At 51.6% G+C, this 20,016-nt stretch overlaps 1 protein-coding gene across 1 annotated transcript; it reads left to right on the top strand.

The window, feature by feature from the left end:
• Positions 1-8,383: 8,383 nt before the first annotated feature.
• On the top strand, positions 8,384-19,811 carry SLC6A8 (solute carrier family 6 member 8). Its single transcript, XM_027845803.1, has 13 exons — positions 8,384-8,992; positions 12,997-13,128; positions 13,336-13,585; positions 13,752-13,884; positions 14,967-15,101; positions 15,681-15,784; positions 15,900-16,024; positions 17,503-17,615; positions 17,744-17,881; positions 17,978-18,080; positions 18,220-18,320; positions 18,474-18,644; positions 19,319-19,811. The coding sequence occupies exons 1-13, from the start codon at positions 8,731-8,733 to the stop codon at positions 19,457-19,459; spliced, it is 1,908 nt and encodes a 635-aa protein (XP_027701604.1). The 5' UTR covers positions 8,384-8,730; the 3' UTR covers positions 19,460-19,811.
• Positions 19,812-20,016: the final 205 nt, after the last annotated feature.

The raw sequence follows: 20,016 nt of genomic DNA on the forward strand, positions 1-20,016 counted from the left end.
CCCCCACTCCTGCTTTGGACTGTCTCCCTCCTCTGCTCCTACTCAGAAACTGCTGAATGAAGGTGGAACAAATCTCACAACTATGCTGGGTGGGCACATTATAAATGCATGTTACTGGGGCAGCTAGGTGGCACACTGGATAGAGCACCAGCCTTGGATTCAGGAGGACCTGCTTTCAAATATGGCCTCAGACTCATAACACTTACTAGCTGTGTGACCCTGGGCAAGTCACTTAACCCCATTGCCTAGCCAAAAAAAACCCAAAACAAAACAAAACAAAAAAATGAAAAAATGCATGTTACCAACCTCAACTGGACCCTTACTGCAGCAGGCCAGTCCTTTTATTTCTTCCTTAATTGATTTCTGCCCCCCCCCTTTTTTTTTGGAGGCAGTCAGGGTTAAATGACTTGCCCAGAGTCACACAGCTAGTAAGTGTCTGAGGCTGGAAATGAACTGAGATCCTCCTGACTCCAGGACCTGTGCTCTATTCACTGTACCACCTAACTGCCCCCTTAATTGATTCCCTATCTCACCCCTTAGGGAAGCCATTTCAAACTTTCTCTTCTTTTCTCAAACCTTCCACACCTCCCCCTCACCCCTCTCTCTCTCAGCTTACTTTTTATTTTCCTGAGAAAATTAAGGCTATTCCACAGGAACTCTGTCTCCTCCCCTTCTCATCATCTCAAAATCCCTTGTCATTATCTCCCAGCTTCTTTTCCTTTCCCTCGGTCTTTGACAAAGTAGTGGACCTTCTCTTGGCCAAAGACAATTTTCTCCGAGTGCATTTAATCCCATTCCCTTCCATCTTCTCCATCAGTTATATCCCTAATCACCCTCCAGCTTTCTCAAATCTTCAGCCTCTCTCAATCAATGGGCCCCTCCCTCACCACCTACAAAGAAACCCGTCTCCCCTTATCCTTAAAAAGCCTTTATTAGGTGGAGCCAAGATGGTAGAGTTTCAGGGAAAAGTACAGTCAGCTCCACCCCCACTCCCCAAACAAAAAACAAAACCTTCCTCTAAACAGATCTAGAAAACACACCAGCCCAAATCCTGATCAGAAAATCCAAGAAAAAAATTATAGTGAGTCATTTTTCCAATCCAGATCGGCAAAGGGAAACAGACAGAGAAGTCTTCGGACATTGGGGATACTAGAGATCTGGCCAGAAATGCATCCCACAGAGCTGAACATTCCAAGGCAGGGAGGGGCTGCATACTAAGGCAAGAGGAGGTCCCAGTACACAGGGGCCTAAACTTGTACATTATGTGGGAACAGGTGCCAGCTGGCAGCGCCATCACTCACTACCCAGCTCTGGGCCATAGATCAAGGGCAGACTAAAAAAGAGCCCTGCCTCGTGTCTAGGGGTGGTGTTCCAGGGTGAGGAGAGGTCCTGGACTTTAGGCTGTACATCAAGAGAGGAGCATGTTCAGAAGCCAGCAGCATCTGTGTGTCTCAGAGCCCAGAAACAGAGCAGGGTCTCAGTTCCAGCCTCCAGCCCAGTTTGAATTTTGCAAAGGAACGACTAAGCCAGGATTTTCAGAGCAATGGGAGGTCTATAGTCCCTCCAAACCAGTAGAGCTTCCCCAGCTGCCCCATAGTCTGGTATTAGTCTACTGAAACTCCAAATGGGGCAAGCACATAAGGCCTCTTGCTCAGACCCAAACCCAGGTCAGGAACTTGTAGAACTCAAACAAGGGACAGCAAACAGACTTTGCCCTCGATCAGACCACTTTGGGTGCACTGAAAGCCTTCAGGTACCTAGCCTGAGCTGTCTCTTGGATCCTGGAATAACACAACACTCAGCACCCCAAGAAAGCTGCAGCATACCTTCCAGAAGCACACAGAGCCCAACCCTAACATAAGGTCTGAAATCGAGAAGAATCCCACTGTAAGCTATTATGGTGACAGGGACACTCAAGACACAAACCCAGAAGAAGAGAATGACTCAAACATTTATAAGCAAAGCCTCAAAGCAAAACATGGCTTGGACACAGGTTCAACTAGAATCTCTAGAAGAGTTAAAGTATGAATTTTAAAAAAAAAGAGTTTTAAATGTTTTTATAAAAAGGCTTTACTAAACTATGCCATCCCTTAAAGCTATCATTTTATATCTTTCCTCCCTTTCTCAACCAAACTCCTTAAAAAAGCTGCTGTCTCTACTTCCTCTCCTCTCACTCTTCAATCCCTTGAAATTTGGATTCTGACTTCTTCATTTAACTGAAATCGCTCTTTCTAAAGTTACCAATGGTGTCTTTTTTAAATTTATTTTTAAAATATTCATTTTTTTTAAAATTTTGAGTTCCAAACTCTCTCCCTCCAGTCCCTCCCCCACCCATTGAGAAACCAAGCAATATGATACCCATTGTACATGTAAAGTCATGCAGAACATTTCCATATTAGCCATGTTGCAAAAAAACCCAAAACCAAAAAAACCCCAAGAAAAATAAAGTGGAAAAAAATGCTTCAATCTGTGCTCAGAGTTTATTAGCTCTCTTTCTGGAGATGAATAGCCTTTTTCATCATGGGTATACTGTGGAAAAGGATGCCTTAAAAAAAAAAAAGTTTTGGGACATCTAGGTGGCCCTGTGAATGGAGCACCAGCGCTGGAGTCAGGAGTTTGGATTTAAATCCAGCCTCAGATACTTGACACTTAACTAGCTTTGTAACCCTGGGCAAGTCACTTAACCCCGATTGCATATTAAAAGAGAGAGAAAGAGAGAGAGAGACACAGAGAGAGAGAGAGAGAGAGAATTTGAATTGGCTATTTTCATTTATTTTAAATACATTTATTGATTTTGTTTTGCTTTTACATCACAAAAACTTTTCCCAGCATCCTCCTCCCAGGAAGCTATCCATTTTATTACCAAGAATATTTTTTAAAGAAAGAGGAAGAGACAAAGAACCCAACCACACCAATCCATTTCAAACCATTGAAAAAAAAATCTGAAAATATGTGCACCTATGGACATCCTGCCTCTGCAAAGGAGTAAGGTGGGGAGGTCTTCTCATATCTCTTCCAATCCCAGTATGTTCTTTTATAATTTGGCAACATTCATTTTAGATTGTTTTGTGGTTGTTCTTTCTGTTTACGTTGTTGTAGTCATTGTATATATTGTTTCCGTGCCTCTGTTTATTTCACTCTGCATCAGTTGATATAAATCTTTCCATGCTTTTCTATAGTCATCATAGTCCTCATTTCTTACAGCCCAGGAACATTCTATTACCTTCCGGTACCACAATTTGTTTAGATGTTCCCCTACCTCTGGGCATCCACTTTGTTTGCAGTTCTTTGCTACAACAAAAAATGCTGCTGTAAATTTTCGGTGTGTATGGATCCTTTCTTTGGTATACATGGGGACCTTCGGGTATATGTTTAATAGTGGAATCTCTGGTTCAAAGGACCCAATGTCCTCTTAATTGCTCAGTCCAGGGGTGGAGAATCTTTGGCCTCAAGGCCACATGTGACCCTCTAGGTCCTCAAGTGGGGGACTTTGACTGAATCCAAATATCACAGAACAAATCTCCTTAATAAAAGGATTTGTTCTGTAAAACTTGGACTCAGTTAAAAGGTCGCACTGGAGGACCTAGAAGACCACATATGTATGGCCATGAGGCCGCAGGTTCCCTGCCCCTGAACTATTATCTCCATTTGGATGACTCCCAAATCTATAGTTATTGCTTCCACATCAAGACTTTGTCCATCGTGGTCTCAATATTATCACAGGTTGGCATGAGAAATTAAATGAGGAATTTTGGGGGAGTTCTGCAGAAGCCACAGATGACACAGAAAATTTAGAAACTCAGAAATGCACAAAACATATATATAGTATTGTATAATACCAATATATTTTATCATTTGATATCATAATAATTCAGGCTTCTTTCTCTGGTACAAAGGGAGGGCCAAAACTTTTTATTCTGATTTCCTAGATCGTGGGGGATGAGGGGCAAACCCCTAACCTCCGAGTTGTGGAAGGGAGTATATCCAGTCCCACATCACCAAGTGCCTATTTCAAACTGGATGGCCCAGGAACACCTCAAACTTAACATGTCCCAAACTGAAGTCATTATCCCACCCCCTCCTCCCCAAACCCTCCCCTCTTCCAAGCTTCCCTATCAAAGGCACCACCATTCCTCCAGTGTCCTAGCTTCATAACCTTGGCATCGTCTGTCTCCTCACTCTCCTTCATCCCACATATCCAAAAGTTATTGCTAAACCTTGCCCTTTTGACCTTGCAACATCTCTCCCATCTGACCCCTTCTCTCTGCTCACATAGCTACCATCTTCCTCCAGTCTCTTCATTGGTCTCCCTGTCTTATGCCCCCTCTCACTGCAACCCATCCTCCACACTGTTGCCAAAGCATGGATATGACCCCTAGAAAATCAACTCCAATGGCTCCCTACTACCTAAAAGATGAAATATATGTTTCTCTGTTTAGTTTTCAAAGAGTTTTGAAATCTGGCCCCACCTCCCTTTCCAGCCCCATTGGATGTCCCTCCTTCTATACTCTGGGATCCTCCAAACTGTCCTCTTAATGGCCGCCTCCCCTCTGTATGCTTCTCCACAGGCCATCATCCCCCTGTACTCTCCCAGCCTTGGAAACATAGCTTGGGCATTGCCCTCTAGATAACATTTCTCCTCTTTCCCCCGCCAACACCGAATGGTTGTCTCACCCATTAGAATGTCAACTTCTGGAGGGCAGAGACTGTCCCAGCTTAGTATTTGTGTTCCCAAGGTGTGGCACAGAGTCCATACTAAATACTCGGAGGTTGTCACCTGAGAAAAGGATCAGGGGATGTGGCATTTTGTTAGTCACTTTAAGTGGGGTGGAGTGGGGTGCGGTGATTGATTCCACCCCCACCCCCTTACAAAGGAAAGATGTGCCAGGAAAGATATTAACTCTGAGACACCTTCCTCCCCACCTCTGGTACATACCCGAGGGGCTAGTACTCGGGGTTCTCCCGGCTGGCTCTGGCTCCCTCCTGCTCCTCCCCAGCCTCACCACTGAGCAACCCAACCTTCTACTCTCAGACCCATGGGTCCCCCAGGGCAGGAGTTCTGGTGGACAGGCAGCTCAATCTGGTTTACCCTGGGACTGGATTTGTCAGCTCCAAGCTGGCTAGAGGCTTAGCTTGCTGAGCGTTAGGCCTGGGCACTGGGGCCCTTGGCTGGGAGAAGAAGGAAAGGAGGAAGGGAGGAAAGGACGGAGGGAAGGAAGAAGAGAAAAAGGGAGAGAGGGAAGAAGACAGGGAGATGAGTTTTCCCTCATGGCAATGCCCAAGGCAACCATCCATTCTGCCTTGGGTACAAGGCAAGGGGAGCAGCCCCAGTGTTAAGATGGTGGGGCCAAGGAGTGGCAAGTACAGCTGGAAATTCTGGGGAGGGGCCTCTCGGGCCCACAGGGGGAGGTTCCCATAGTGGTCACCAGAGGGCCGAGGAGCAACACTCCTTCCTCCCCAAACCTTTGGCCCCAGGTAGAGGATGATTGGAGACAGAAGAGTCTGGAAGTGGGGTGACCACTTAGTACAGGAAAGATGTGATGAGGGCCTTAACCTGGTGTTGATTATGTGGGTAAAAACAAAGGGGACAAACACCACAGGCCTACAAGGAGACACCTGAGGAGGCCTAGCTACTGATTAAATATGGGGGCTGGGAGGAGATTTGAGGGTGACTCTGAACAGGTGTCCTGAAGAGAAATCGGAGGGTTAGAAGGAGGGGTGGATTTAGGAGGAAAGATGAGTTCTGCTTTGGACATACTGAATTTGAGCTGTATGTGAGCCATTCAAGAGCAGGTCTCTACTGTGGCAAAACAATCACTGCAAACAAAGAAACCCAGGACTTCCATTTCTAAGACCCTTTGAAGGTCTGCAAAGCACCTCAGCTCCAACACCACAGTGACTGAGGGAAAACCATCATCCCCTTTTTCCAGATGAGAAAACTGAGGGTCAGAGAGGTCACACATATGGTAAGGAAGTATCTGAGACCTAGTTTCCACTCATCTCCTAAGGCCACAAATGTAGCCAAGACTCAGCTCTTCCCTTACAACTCCCATACAATGATACACATGCTGACCCACACCTCCAATACCAACCTTGCCAAGTCATTCCCAACTAGCTTTGTGGTCTTGGCCAAGTCACCGGTTAATACTAGTCGCTTTCTGCCATGGTCAGAACTATGCTTTAGGGAAAAAAAACAAAACACCTCAACGCTAGTTGTGAAAGGGTCAGATTAAGGCTCTCTGGGTCTGTGCCTTGAGGCCTCAAGGTGGATAATGAGGGCAGCAGGCCGGGAACTAGATTCGATTCAACAAACATTTTTCTAAGGTCACTTCCAGTTTCTCTTCTCGAGGCAGAGACATAGAAGAGCTCCTATATACACATCCATGCACGCCCACATACACTCCTTCGGTCCACACACATATAATGGGGTAGAGGCCCCATCACCTCTTTGCCTATTTCTTCCATTCACAGGAAGGATCCTTCTCTTTCTTTCTTAATGACCAACTGTTCTAACTGGTTCCCTCTCAAGATCAGAAATGCCCAAACCTGCTTTGAGTTGGGGGGAAGGAGGTTCATTCTTGCAATCAGAGAAAGATAAAGTTTAGCTAGCAGGGGACTTTATATTCATTAATCCACCTCCACCTCCCCCTCCCCACCCCACCCCACTCATTTATACTGACGAGGCAGCTGGAAGATCCCTCCGAGACACCACCCTCCCTTGTACTCAATTTAGGTTTTGAGGCCTCGGGGAATTTGCTACCAACCGAAAGTTTACCCCCACCTAGACCCTCCATCTACAATCCTTTAACAACTCTCAAGAACAGCCCCAGATATCTAGTCCCTTTCTTGGTTTCAATATGATCTTTGTTGTTGTTGTTGTTGCAATATAATCTTATTTCTGCTGATAGTTTGGTTTTTGCAGTATACTCTTTTACAAATTTATCGGTCCCCTCCCCGAAGCAACAAGTCATACTATGTAGGGAAAAAGAGAAAAAAAAAAGGCAGTTCAGCAAAACCAACCCGTTAACTGTGTGAGGTAAGTACAAGTAATATTCCATACCCCTAGTCCTCCACCTTTAAAAAAGGGAAGTCCGCCACCCCTTTAAATGAGAGCTACCGACCCAGAAAGGGATGTTCGGTTAGGACAGCTTAGCAACCGCCCCCACCCCCTATCCAAGCTCGTGCTTCCTCATTTGCCCCCTTGGGCCATTCCACGAGCCCCATCCAGCGCCAGGGAGGGGCTAGAGATGGGGTAGGCAAATTGAAGGGGGGGGTCAGGGAGCAGACCGGTCTAGGCTTATGGGGGCAGGAGGGAGGGTGGGCAGTGTTTGGGGTGCCCCGGGTTGCAAAGGTGAGGGGGGGGGCGAGGAGCAAGAGCAAAGCCCAGGAAGGGGGGGCCGGGAAGGGGGGGGGGGGCGGGGGCGGGGGGGGGGGGGGGGGAACAGGCGTTTTCGAAGAAAGGGAAGTAAAGGTTACAGGGAGGGCAGGGAGGGCAGCGATGGGAGCCAGGGCTGGCCCAAAGGATTCGCTCTGCGGCAGCGGCAGCCTGGCAGGCGGGGGGAGCGAGCAAGGGAGGAAGGGGGTGCCAGGGCAGAGCGCTGTAGGGCTTGGGGGCGGGGAGGGGAATCCGCTAAGAAGCCTTTGCCAGCGGGGGCCCAACCCATCCCAAGCGAGCGTGCTGGGAGGAGGAAGGCAAGGAGGTGGGCGGAGTGATGGAGAGGGAGGAACGAGGAGCTGGCTGTCGGGGGTGGGGCGACAGTGACATCACCTCGGAGCAGGCTCTTAAGCGGCCCCGAGCCGGGGGCAGAATTGTTCTGCCCGCTGGGGAGACAGCTAGGAGGTTAGAGCGGAGGAGCAAGGAATCGGCCAGGAGCCGGAGCTGCCGGAGACAGATCAAGGTTGGGGGAGAGCCTTTAGGGCTCGGGCCAGAGGGCCCCCCCTTCCTGCTCTGCAGGGCCGCCCAGCCGCTGGTCCCCGCCACGACCTTCTCGGCCGCCGACTTCTTCCAGAGTTTGCCGACAGCGGGCGTCCGCTCTCCCGCTTGCCCCTTGACATTCTATGCCTCCCGGAGTGCCCAGGTGAGCCTCGGGCCCCGCTAAGCCCCTGTAGGCGTCCTCCCTCTTGTAGCCGCCACCGCCACCGCCACCGCCGCCACCACCACCACCACCACCACCGTCGCAGCCGCCGGGCCGGGTCCCCAGCAGCTGTCCGCGTCTTCCCCCTCCAGCCCCGGACACACATGAGATTCTTTAGGCTGACTTTCAAGTGTTTTGTCGACTGCTTCTGAGTACCCCCCTCCCTCCCCCTCGAACCTCACAGCCCTTTATCCTCCCCCCAACTAGGGGAATCCCCATCCTTTCCCCTTCCCCTCCCCCCTCCCCTTCCCTCTGGAAAAAAATAATTTTTCCCCCCTCCCCAAATTCTGGGGGCTACTCCCTTGCTGCTCCCATAGATTCTGGGCTTGTGTCCCCCTCCCCCAATTGTTGGGGGCATCTACTGTCGACAGTTGGCGAATTCTTTAGAGGGGATTTGGGGAGACCACCTTGTGCGGCGGAGCACCTGGGCCTCCCAGGGTGTCCGCCCCCTTTAAAGGGGACAGGAGCACCTAGACAGTGTCCTTTGTATTCTCTCTGTGATCCCCCCTCACCCCGATCCGAGGCCTCTGTCGTCCCCCCCCACACACACACACACTCAAACACACACCCCTAGCCCTGCCCTAGTAGCGAGGCCATGGCGAAGAAGACCACAGAGAACGGCATCTACAGCGTATCCAGGGAAAAGAAGGGCTCGCTTCTAGACCCCGCAGACGGGGCCCCCCCAGTCAAGGCCGAGGTGATGGCCGCAGGACTGGGGGGCCCGGGCCCGGGCCTGGCCATCCCGCCCCGGGAGACATGGACCCGCCAGATGGACTTCATCATGTCTTGTGTGGGATTTGCGGTGGGCCTTGGCAACGTCTGGCGTTTCCCGTACCTGTGCTACAAGAACGGCGGAGGTGAGTGTAACTGGCCTGCCAGCCGGCCTGGCATTCTCATGAATGCTCACCTCGTGGTCCACGTCAGTCCCCCCGGGCCTTCTTGACATCCCCCCACGCCCCTCCGCCCAGGCCTTATCCTAGCCCCTTTGCCCCCCCCCCCCCCCCATGTCAAGAAGGCCCGCCCGGACTGACGTGGACCACGAGGTGAGCATTCATGAGAATGCCAGCCCCCCGCTTCCTCCAGTGCTGCTCCTGTTTTCTCGGACCCCATCCTCCCCATCTGCTTCACCTCCAGCTCCTAATCCTTGACAGACTTCTTTCCTCCATCTATCTCTCGCCTTGCCTCCCACCCCCTAGCCTACTTTTCCATTGCATTCTACACACACCCCTCCATTGCTCTGGTCATCCATCGGCCTTCCTCTCCTCCCTTTGGTCCATCCCTACCCAGTCAGAGATGCCAAAGTCCATGGACAGGGAGGACCCGGAAGGGGAGGGGAAAAGGTTTGTGTATAGATGGGGTGGGGTGGGGGGGTGGGGAAGGGATAGTAAGAAACACCAGCAGGTGGCCGGGGTCCTGAAGCCCCTTCCCCTCCCTGAGTCTGTAGTGCCTCCCCAGGGGTGGGCCCAGGCCTGCCCCTGTCATCACTTTGCTTACCCCAAAGGCTGGGGAGCTGGAAATGGAAGGATATCGGAGGCTTTTGGTTGAGGGGGGTGGAAGTGGGGGTTGGAGACCCGGGAATAGTTAAGGTGATTTTAAAGGCTAGGGAAGGCCTTTTCTGAAGCCTTTGGCCCCCTACCCAATCCATCTTAGGGGCTGACTGCCCCTTTAAGAGCATGGGCTCCTGGGAGAGCTTAGGAGGTGAGTCTGTCTGACTCGACCCCCCCCCATACCCACAGTGCCATACTGTGTGGGTGTACCCCTTGCCCCCCTGCATTGCACAATGGGCCAGTCTATCCAACTGCCTGTCACACTGGGTGCTTCTGCCCCCTTAGGCCCACAAGCCTGGGTTTATATGCACGTACTTACATGTGTTCTATGCATGTGTTTATCATTCATGCTCATCCACATGCTGTTACATGTGAATACATGTACATGGTTGGACCATGCATCACAGGGTACGTGCATTCATACAATCATTGCTCATGTGCATACGTGACTGCCATGTTGCATATTTTCTTGTATGCTCAAGGCTTATGGAGGTCATAATTTGCACCCTTAAGGATGAGGGGGTGCCAGTAGGGAGGGTGTGCTGTCTAGATACCGTTTTTATTATTGAGGGGCTGGAGAGTGAACAGGGTCATGGGGTTCAGGGTCCTAGCATTACTAGGGGGCTAAGAAGCCCTGAAATCTGATGCACCGCTCTGCTGTCTGGAATGGGGGAGGATTGGGGAGGATCAGGGCAAGAAGATAGTCCCAAACCCTCAGTATCTCAGTGGGTCATGGGCACTGCCACTGCATCATCTCTCCCTCCCCCGCCTTCCTGCCCCCCCCAAGTCACTGTCCTCGGTGGCCTTGACCATTGGGCTAGCCCAATCCTCAGTGCTTGAGGCCCTGGGGGAGGAGGGGGTGGGAAGGAGGGGGCAGGCTTCTATCTGCCTCCAGGGGAGAGAAACCTGGGTAAAAAAAAGCAGTGTCTCCAACCCAATTCAACAGGGCTGGGACTACGGCTGCTTCTGGTTGGCTATGTCTGCTGGGCTCATTCTCGTACCCTCCATCACCTCCTTTAGCCCACTTGTTCCCATGTCTCTGTCTCTTTTGGCCAGTCTCCCATTCTTCTCCCTGTCTTTTATCTCTGTCCCTCACTCCTGTCTTTCTATCTCTTGCCCCTGGTCCCAGACTGGGTCTGTGTTCCATTTCCTCCAGAAAGCTCTCCCTGGCCCTCCCATCTGTCCTTCTCTCCTGCCCAGGTTGTGGGACCCTGGGGCCCCTCCTTTGCTCACCAGCTGTCTCCACCCCCTGGCGAGGGTTTCTCTCTCACATGCATGCTCGTGGCTGTTGCGTCACATGACGCAGTGTGGCGCAGACACATGAGGCAGGCAGTCTGGGAGCATGGTTCACAATGTCTTGTAGGGATTACATGTGATCTGAAGCTTGAGGGGTCTTAGCTTTGTGTGGCCATATGCCTCTGGCTCAGTCTTATTTTGTGCTATTCACACCCACCTGTGTGTCTGTCTGTGTCTGTGTCTGACTGTGTGTGTTGCTAAGGAAGGCTCACTGGGGACAGCATCATGAATAACCAACATGACTGCATCTTCCCTCCATCCAACCCTCCCCCCTCCCTCCCATAACTGCCCCCCCTTTTTCCCAGAACTTGTCCTAACCTGCCTGGGGAGGAGAGGGTGAGGCCCCAGTAGGGGGTCTGGGCAATGAGAAGGAAGGCCCATCCCCTCCTGAGCCGACCTATAGAAATAGTCTGATGGCACCTCCTTCCCCTCTCTTCCCCACCCCTACCACCATCTGCCACTGACAAAGTTATCCCCCCCCCTTCCAATTTTCAGCTCCCCAGCCCCTGGAGTGAATAAGGCAGGGATTGCTGGAGCCTCAGGAGTCACTGCAGGTGGGGGGAGGGGCTTGCAAGTACCTCAGTTACTTATCTACTACGTTGTCCTAACCAGTCCCTTCCTCTCCCCTCTTCTAGCTACAAGAGCCAGAGGGAAGCAGTCTGATGGGGGGGGGGAGGTCTAGGTCAGAAGACCTAGTTTTGAATCCTGATTCTGTCATGGCTCTCCTAGGTCACCTTGGTTAAGTCAATTCCCCTCCAGGCCTCAGTTTCCTCATGTAAAATGGGGGGGGGGACTGGATTAGAGGATTTCTCCATTAGAGGATCTTTAAGGTCCTTTGCTTTTGAAGGTATGACTCCCCAAAAGCAGTCACTATGGAAAGTCCCATATCTGATAGACCAAAAAACCTGACTGTGTGGCAGGGTGGATAGCATGCTTTGAGTTGAAGTCAAGAAGACCTGAGTTTGAATTCTGCCTCAACACTTCTTAGCTATGTGACTCCTTTTTTGTTAACCAGCTTCTGTAAGCCCTAGAAGCCTGTGCCTGGCACAAGAGTGCCAGCGTTAGTGCCCAGGATAGCCTGAGAGGGGACATGGTTTCCCTGAGTGATATCTTTGTCTCTTGATAAATATATTGGTTTTTGTCACCTTCATTTCCAAATTATTTCACCATCCCTTAGTAAGCTTTTTTTTAAAGGAGAAAAGCAGATTCAGTAAACTATTTTGCTGAAACCAAACATAATTGGTTGATCTATATCAACCAATTATGACAATGAATTGCAGTGTTCCACACCCATAGATCCCCCCCCACCTCAAAGAAGGAGGGGGAAATCAGTACATTTCATTTTTAATTCAGTTGCCCATGATGGTTACTCAGTGTCACTTGTCCATTCCTGTACCCATCTGTTCCTCTGTCTCTTGGTCTACCTACCTCTTGTTCCATCTTAACTCCTGACTAGGAGCCCTGGCTAACCAGTCAGTCACATCTGATTGTCTGTGGAGACAGTCTGCTTTCTTGGAGTTTGAAAGCTCTCCCACTTGAGACAAAAGGACAGGATGTGACAGGCCAGCCACACCTCCCAATAAAGAGCCTGCCCAGGAGAGACTGGAGGAAGGCATGGCATTGGTTGTCCAAGTGGGCAGGGTAGCCTTCCTAGAGGTGGGGCCCCTTGAAAACAAGGTTAATTGACTTAAGACTGGGAGGCTAGGGGAAGTGTCCCACAAGCTGAGCCCAGTGGGATGGGGAGATACATAGGACTTTCTGGACAGCCCTCAACCTGGCCAATTCATTCTTCCTTATGGGGTAAGACAGGACCTCTCTCATGTGATGTTTATGGCTACCCTGGCAAGGATTTTATAAATAGGGAACTTTAGAGCTCAGAGGGGTTAAATGATTTGCCCACAGTTACGTCTGCTGGCTTCAGTGGGGAATTCAAACCCAGGTCTCCTCTGGGAAGAGATAGTCTTCTGAAATGACCTGGATGTGATTGGATTATGAACCAGATTGCTTTTCCCCCACAGGAGTATTCCTCATTCCCTATCTTCTGATTGCTGTTCTGGGAGGTATCCCTATCTTCTTCCTGGAGATCTCGCTGGGCCAGTTTATGAAAGCTGGCAGCATCAATGCTTGGAACATCTGCCCCCTCTTCAAAGGTTGGGACCTTTTGAGCAACTTTCTTCCCTCCTCCCCCTCCATGGGGCAAAGAAAGGAGGCCAGGGTCACCTAAGCTTGTGGGTCTGTGCTGAGGAAGGTTCTGGCTGGCTGAGATGGGTGGATGGAGCCCCTTGTAGAGAACTTTACTTCCTAGGCTGGGCAGGTTGGGTGCAATATTGGCCCTGATCATTTTCTCCTATCCCCAGGCCTAGGCTTTGCCTCCATGGTGATTGTCTTCTATTGCAACACTTACTACATTATGGTGCTGGCCTGGGGTTTCTACTACCTGGTGAAGTCCTTCACGGCCTCACTGCCCTGGGCCTCCTGCGGGCATGACTGGAACACCCCAGAGTGTGTGGAGATCTTCCGCCAGGAGGACTGTGCCAATGCCAGTGTGGCCAACCTCACTTGTGACCAACTCTCAGATCAGCGCTCCCCTGTCATTGACTTCTGGGAGTGAGTCTACCCCTCTAACCCAACCCCCCTACCCCCAGCTTGTTATGAGTATGGTTTGGCCCTGTGTGTGCCAATCAAGGGCCCCCTAATCCACCTCTAGTTTAGGCACCCTTTTCTTCCTGTCCCAAGGCACAACCCTTCATTCTCTTAACATCTCTCCATCCAGAAAGAAAGTCCTTCGCCTGTCCCCAGGTCTTGATGTTCCTGGGGATCTCAACTGGGAGGTGACCCTCTGCCTTCTAGCCTGTTGGGTTTTGGTCTACTTTTGTGTCTGGAAGGGAGTCAAGTCATCCGGAAAGGTAACTTAACTGCTCATGCCCAACTGATAAGGCCTGCCTTCTTAACCTCCAGGGCTCCTGAGTGCCCTCTAATTCAGCTCTTCTGTACCCTACAGTGCCCCAGACTACAGCCCTCTGCAGATAAAATTTGGACATCTAGGAAAAGGCCATAGGTCTCACAGGGAAATGCTGTCTCGTAGGTTCACAGCCAATCCATCATACCCATAAGTCTACACTCCTATACACAGAGGCAGACAATCCCCACTCATCTTCAGACTCTGAGCCCCTTCACTCCCAGACTCTTGAGGCTCATGGGCTGGGATATGGATGCTGTTTCCACAGCAACAGCCTAACAATGTTCCATACTGGCCCCTTTCCCAGTCCCAGCCCTGTTGGGGGAGGGGAGAGGAGCAGAGCCCTTCTCCCCTCCTGGTCTTGACTCTTCCCCCCCTTCCCCAACTGCCCTCTTGGTCAGGGGTCGGAGGACACTGGCATTCCCTCTGCCCAGAGGCCCTGCCCCTGCCGTGGATTCTCTAGAATCCAGTATGGAGTTGGAAGAAGGGGGGAGAAGGAGATCCTAACTGCCTTCTTCCTCTCTATTCCTCCCCTCCCTGCTCCTGACCTGACCCCATTGTCAGGGATGGTGGAGGGGGGTGGGCAAAGAGGGGGATTGGAAATGGTTAGTCCTTGGGGCCTCCTAGGCCTCTAGTATTCAGGCAATGAAGGAGACAGAGGCTAAGGGGCAAGAGGAGTGGGGGAAGGGGGGGATTTGGAAGCACAGGAAGATGAGAGAACAGGTGAGCAACAAAGGCCTGGGGCCTCAGAAGAGGAGAGTTTGCATGTGCCAGACCCCAAAGGTCCCTCCCTATTCTGATCCTTGCATCCCCACCCCTATAGCCTGGGCAGCTGCTGGGGGGGGGGGGATTAGAAGACCCAAGGTCTTGAGCAGAGCTTCCAGTGGGGCTGAAGAGAGGCAGGTCCTAAGAGGAAACCCAGGGAAGGAGGAGGCTGGGCTAAGCTGGGAAGCCTAGCTGGAGGAGGGAGATCTTGGAGTGTCTGAGCCTTGGCCCTCTAACTGGGGCTTGGTACTCATCTTGATGCAGATTGTTTATTTCACTGCTACATTCCCCTATGTCGTCCTCCTTGTCCTGCTGGTGAGGGGGGTCATGCTGCCAGGAGCATTGGATGGCATCATCTACTATCTCAAGCCTGACTGGTCCAAGCTGGGATCTCCACAGGTGAGCTGCTTCCCCACCCCCAATCTCTAATCTTCCTTCCAGAAGTGGAAATTCCAAGTTTAGATACAGCAGTCTGCCACAAATAAGGCTCTTCCCAGCCTTAATGAAAATGGCCCAGTGAGGCAGACCAGGAAACTCATTCACTTCTAGTCTTAATTGCCTGGGGCACTGAGAAGTTAAGGTACCTCTCCAGAGTCACTTAGCAGGAGTTGAACTTGAACCCAGGTCTTCATTTTGAGGCCATTCTATCCTAGAGTACTTTGCCTCTAAGGCTTGGCATCTGCTCTCCCCTCCCCCATTTACAAAGGAGGAAACAAGTATTTTGTTTGTATTCTCAGCATCCTCCATTGGCCTAAAGCAGGGTACGTGCTTATGAGGGCAGGAATCCTGCCCTCTCTCAATTTATCTCTGGGCTGTATTATATGCCAATGTCTGCCTGGCCACTCAAAGCCTGGCAATTGGAAGGCAGCGGTTCCTGCTGGGGTCCTGGCCCCTAGGTCCCCTGCCTTGGGCCTCCTGACCGCTTGCTCATTGTATGTACATTCTCTCCTCCCTGCCCCGCCCCCCACCCCACCCCAGGTATGGATTGATGCTGGTACACAGATCTTCTTTTCCTATGCCATCGGCCTGGGGGCACTCACAGCTCTGGGCAGCTACAATCGTTTTAACAACAACTGCTACAAGTAAGGAACTGCCCCCTCCCCAAGATGCTTTCTTCTCTGGAACTTAGAACTTCTTCTCCTCCCCCCCCCTTCCCCAAGCCACAGTGGCACCCACTAATTCTCTTCTCTGTCCCAGGGACGCCATCATACTCTCACTCATCAACAGCGGTACCAGCTTCTTTGCCGGCTTTGTGGTGTTCTCCATCCTAGGTTTCATGGCCATGGAACAGGGTGTGCACATCTCCAAGGTGGCTGAGTCAGGTGTGTGAGGGGCTGCCTGCTGGGGCAGGGATGGGCAGGTAGAGATCATTTAATCTAGTCCCCTTTGATACAGGAAATCCACGTGTGCAAAAAACTAGCTGCCTAGAAAAGTTGAGATATGCCCCAAGGTCACATAGGTGGTGAATGGTAAAGCCAGCATTTGAACACACACAACGTACATACACATAGGCACACAGGCACAAAATTATGGGAGGCCCTGTAGTGCAAAGGAAAGGGTGGTATTGATTGGTATTGGGTTAGGAGTCAGAAGCTCCATTCAAAGCCCTATTACCTTGGCTCCTGTGTGACCCTGGGGTACTTATCAGTGATGTTTTTTTGCCCCACATCAAGTTAGTTGGCTTCAGTATTCTGGAGTTTGGCCTCTAAGTGGTCTCTAAGTGGCTACTAAGGCATCCCCCAGCTCAAATCTGGGAGCCAGAGCCTGGGAGGTAACAGGAGCTGACGTTTCTAGCACATGGAGGTTTACAAAGTGCTTTTAGTCCATTTTTCTCATTGGACCATCACCAATTGTGGGAGGGTGCTGCTCTCCTGGCATTATCCTTGTAGGAAAGGAAACTGAGCCCAGCCTAGAGTGGTCATGTGTCCAGAGTCCTACAGCTAGTAGGAGTTAGAACTCGGGGTTCTCTGACACCAAGTCCTCAGCACGTTTTGCACTCCACCAAGCTGCCTAATATTTCAACACGAGGCGGTGGGGTGTCCTGCAGCAAACAGCTGTCCTGCCAGTTGGGTGAAAGCCCCATAGGTCTGAGTCAAGTAGGGGTGAGTACTGAGCTCCTGGCCCAGGACAGAAGAGAACCATGAGGTAGCTCTAATCTCCTTCCCTTTCTTAATTGCTGTGTTCCCTGGGCTCTGCAGGGCACTCCTGAACTGGAGGAAGCCAGGAAGAAAAAAAATTCACTGGGGGTCAAGAGGGGAGGGAACTTGTTCTCTCCCCCTGTTCCCCCCAAACTCTGGTAGCCAGTTTCTAGGAGTACTATTTTTGCTAAGGGAGGGCTGGAGGGGGTATTCTGGTCCAGTGTAGTTTCTTTTGCTTTGGCCCCTGCTGTGCTGCCCCAAGGGTTAATGGGTGACCTCTCTGGTTTCAGCAGCTGCTGCAGACCAGCTGCCCCTCCCTGGTTAGAGATCAGATGTCAGACTGGAGGAGGGGAATGGAAGGAAGGCACAGTCATCAGATTCTGATTGGGGGTGGGGGGGAGTTGGAAGGGGGGAGTTGGAAGGAGGGTCATGGGTATGGGGACTTGAGAGGCCTTAGCCTCTTGGGTCCTTGGGTGGTCCTTGGGTAAACAGACAGGTCAAGGTAATGTGCTGCTCAGAGGGGGATGCCTACCATGAGACAAACAACATGGAATTCAAAGAGCCAAGAGTCTCCATCTGATAGGTGCAGTGGGTGCATGAACACCCTGGGGGTGGGGGAGGGCTGCTGAACAAGCCTGTATCTCTTCTCTGCTATCCAACAGGACCAGGGCTGGCCTTCATTGCCTATCCCCGGGCTGTCACTCTGATGCCTATGGCCCCACTCTGGGCTGCCCTCTTCTTCTTCATGTTACTGATGCTTGGCCTGGACAGCCAGGTGGGTCCTGGGCTAGGAGGGAGGCTTCTGGGAGGGCCTAAACCAGCCCTTGAAGGCCAAGGGGAGGCAGCCTCCAGGTCTAAGCTATCTTGTCGTCCCCCCCACCTTGGTGTTCTGTTGGGCTGCAGTTCGTAGGGGTAGAAGGATTCATCACTGGCATCCTGGATCTCCTCCCGGCCTCCTACTATTTTCGTTTCCAGAGGGAGATCTCTGTAGCTGTGTGCTGTGCAGTCTGCTTCATCATTGACCTCTCCATGGTTACTGAAGTAAGTTGGAAAGCCGGGGGAGGGAGAAGGAAGAGAGGACACAGGCAAGATCTTGAACTTCCCATCTGACCTTGACTTCTGTTCCCCTCATTGAAGGGCGGCATGTACGTCTTCCAGCTGTTTGACTACTATTCGGCCAGTGGTGTGACTTTGCTATGGCAGGCTTTCTGGGAGTGTGCGGTGGTTGCCTGGGTTTATGGTAAATGGAAGCATGGGGAGAGACCATCTGTTTGGGGTGGGGGAGGTGGGACTTTGTGGCCTAGATAGGCTAGTGGGAGGAACTGCATTGATCAGCTCTTTCTCCCCACTCCCACCCCCAAACCCATCCTGTCCACTAGGTGCTGACCGGTTCATGGATGATGTTGCCTGTATGATCGGCTACCGGCCTTACCCTTGGATGAAATGGTGCTGGTCCTTCTTCACCCCACTGGTCTGCATGGTAACAGCTAGGGAGGGGGATGTGCGGGATGTAACTTAGAGGATCACTAAAGATGGGAGGGAGGTTGGTTGGGGGAGGGGTGCAGCCAGTGGCTGATGGAAGGGTGGCCACCCACTAGTAACAAGTATGACTGCTAGCCTTAATTCCTTTCAGGGCATCTTCACCTTCAATGTGGCATATTACAAGCCACTTGTATACAACAACACCTATGTGTACCCGTGGTGGGGCGAAGCAATGGGCTGGTGCTTCGCCATTTCCTCCATGCTGTGTGTGCCACTTTACCTACTGTACCACCTCCTCGGGGCCAAGGGGACATTCATTGAGGTCAGTCTCCCCAGTCTGCCTTGGCTGAGGGCTTGCTTTACTGTCTGTCTGCCTTACAATGCATCTGGAATCATCACAACCCTTTGCCTATTCTAAAGTCCATCTATTGTCTCTAGAGCCTTGGGATTCTTCCTTTTGTACAGATGAGGAAACTGAGACCCCAGAGTTTTAAGTGACAGACCTATGGTCACAGGTCACCAGGCCAAGCTGCCTTCTGGAGTGCTTGGCCTATTTTAAAACCCGGTGGGGCGGTGGGTGGGATTTACTCCTCCCCAGATCAGCTCCCCAGTCTCAATAGAAAGGCTTACTCAAACACCAATGGGCATTGCCCAAGTGTGCTGAGCCCAAGTAGTGGCACAGACACTGAGAGCTAGACCTTGGAAAAATGGAATTGGCCCATGTTGGGGGGAGATAAATCCCTAGGAAGAATCTGGGGAGTTTGCATTACCATTAACTCACTGTGGAAGTGTGAGAGGCTGTAGATAGCCCTGTGCTGTTAAGGGAGTGCTGAAACTAAACCTTGTTCTGGGTGTCACTGGGTTGAGCAAGTGGACAGGCCCATGAGAGGCTATTGGGAGGCAAGGGACCTTCTGGGAAATTGGCAAGAGGATTCCTGGCCAGGACCCTATTAGGAGGAACTAACCCTCCCCTATCCTTTCTCCCCTCCAACTCAGCGTTGGCGTGACCTGACCCAGCCAGTGTGGGGTCTCCATCACTTGGAGTACAAGGCTCAGGACTCTGATGTCAGGGGCCTGACCACCCTGACTCCAGTGTCTGAGAGCAGCAAGGTCATCGTGGTGGAGAGCGTCATGTGACCTGCCCTTGAGGGGGTGGGGCAGGAAGGGGGCACCTGCCTCTGCCCCAGTGCCCAAAGCCAATGGGGAGAGACAACCACTGCTCTCCCTGTCCTTTGCCTACCCACCCACCCCCCCACCAGCCTCCCTTCTTGTAGCCATAGTAAACCCCCCTCTCACTCCTTTCAACCCCCTTCACTGAGACCCTGGGGAGGGGGAAGCCTTTTCTGTATGATATTGATAGAGGGGACCCGGGTCAGGCTGGGGCCATGGTGTATGAGTGCTTGAGTTGAACTGGTTTTCTCTTTCTTTTTTAAAATAAAAACCAAAAAAAATATAAAATTCTAAACACCACCAAAATCTAGACCCCACCCCCACCCCCCCCCCCCCCCCCGGCCCCCCGCCCAGGTAGCAGCGGGAAATGGTTTCCCCCCTTATTTTCCCCCCCCCCCCCCCCCCAGCTGGGGAGGAAGCTGACCTCCAGAGGAGCAAGCACCTTTTTGGTGGATTGGGACTCCCTTGACCCCCTGGGCCTCCACTACAATTGGGTCCCCTCCATCCTACATGGAAGCCAGCTG

This window comes from Vombatus ursinus, unplaced genomic scaffold (genome assembly GCF_900497805.2).
Source record: "Vombatus ursinus unplaced genomic scaffold, bare-nosed wombat genome assembly UNPS02015024.1, whole genome shotgun sequence".
Classification (NCBI taxonomy): Eukaryota; Metazoa; Chordata; class Mammalia; order Diprotodontia; family Vombatidae; genus Vombatus; species Vombatus ursinus.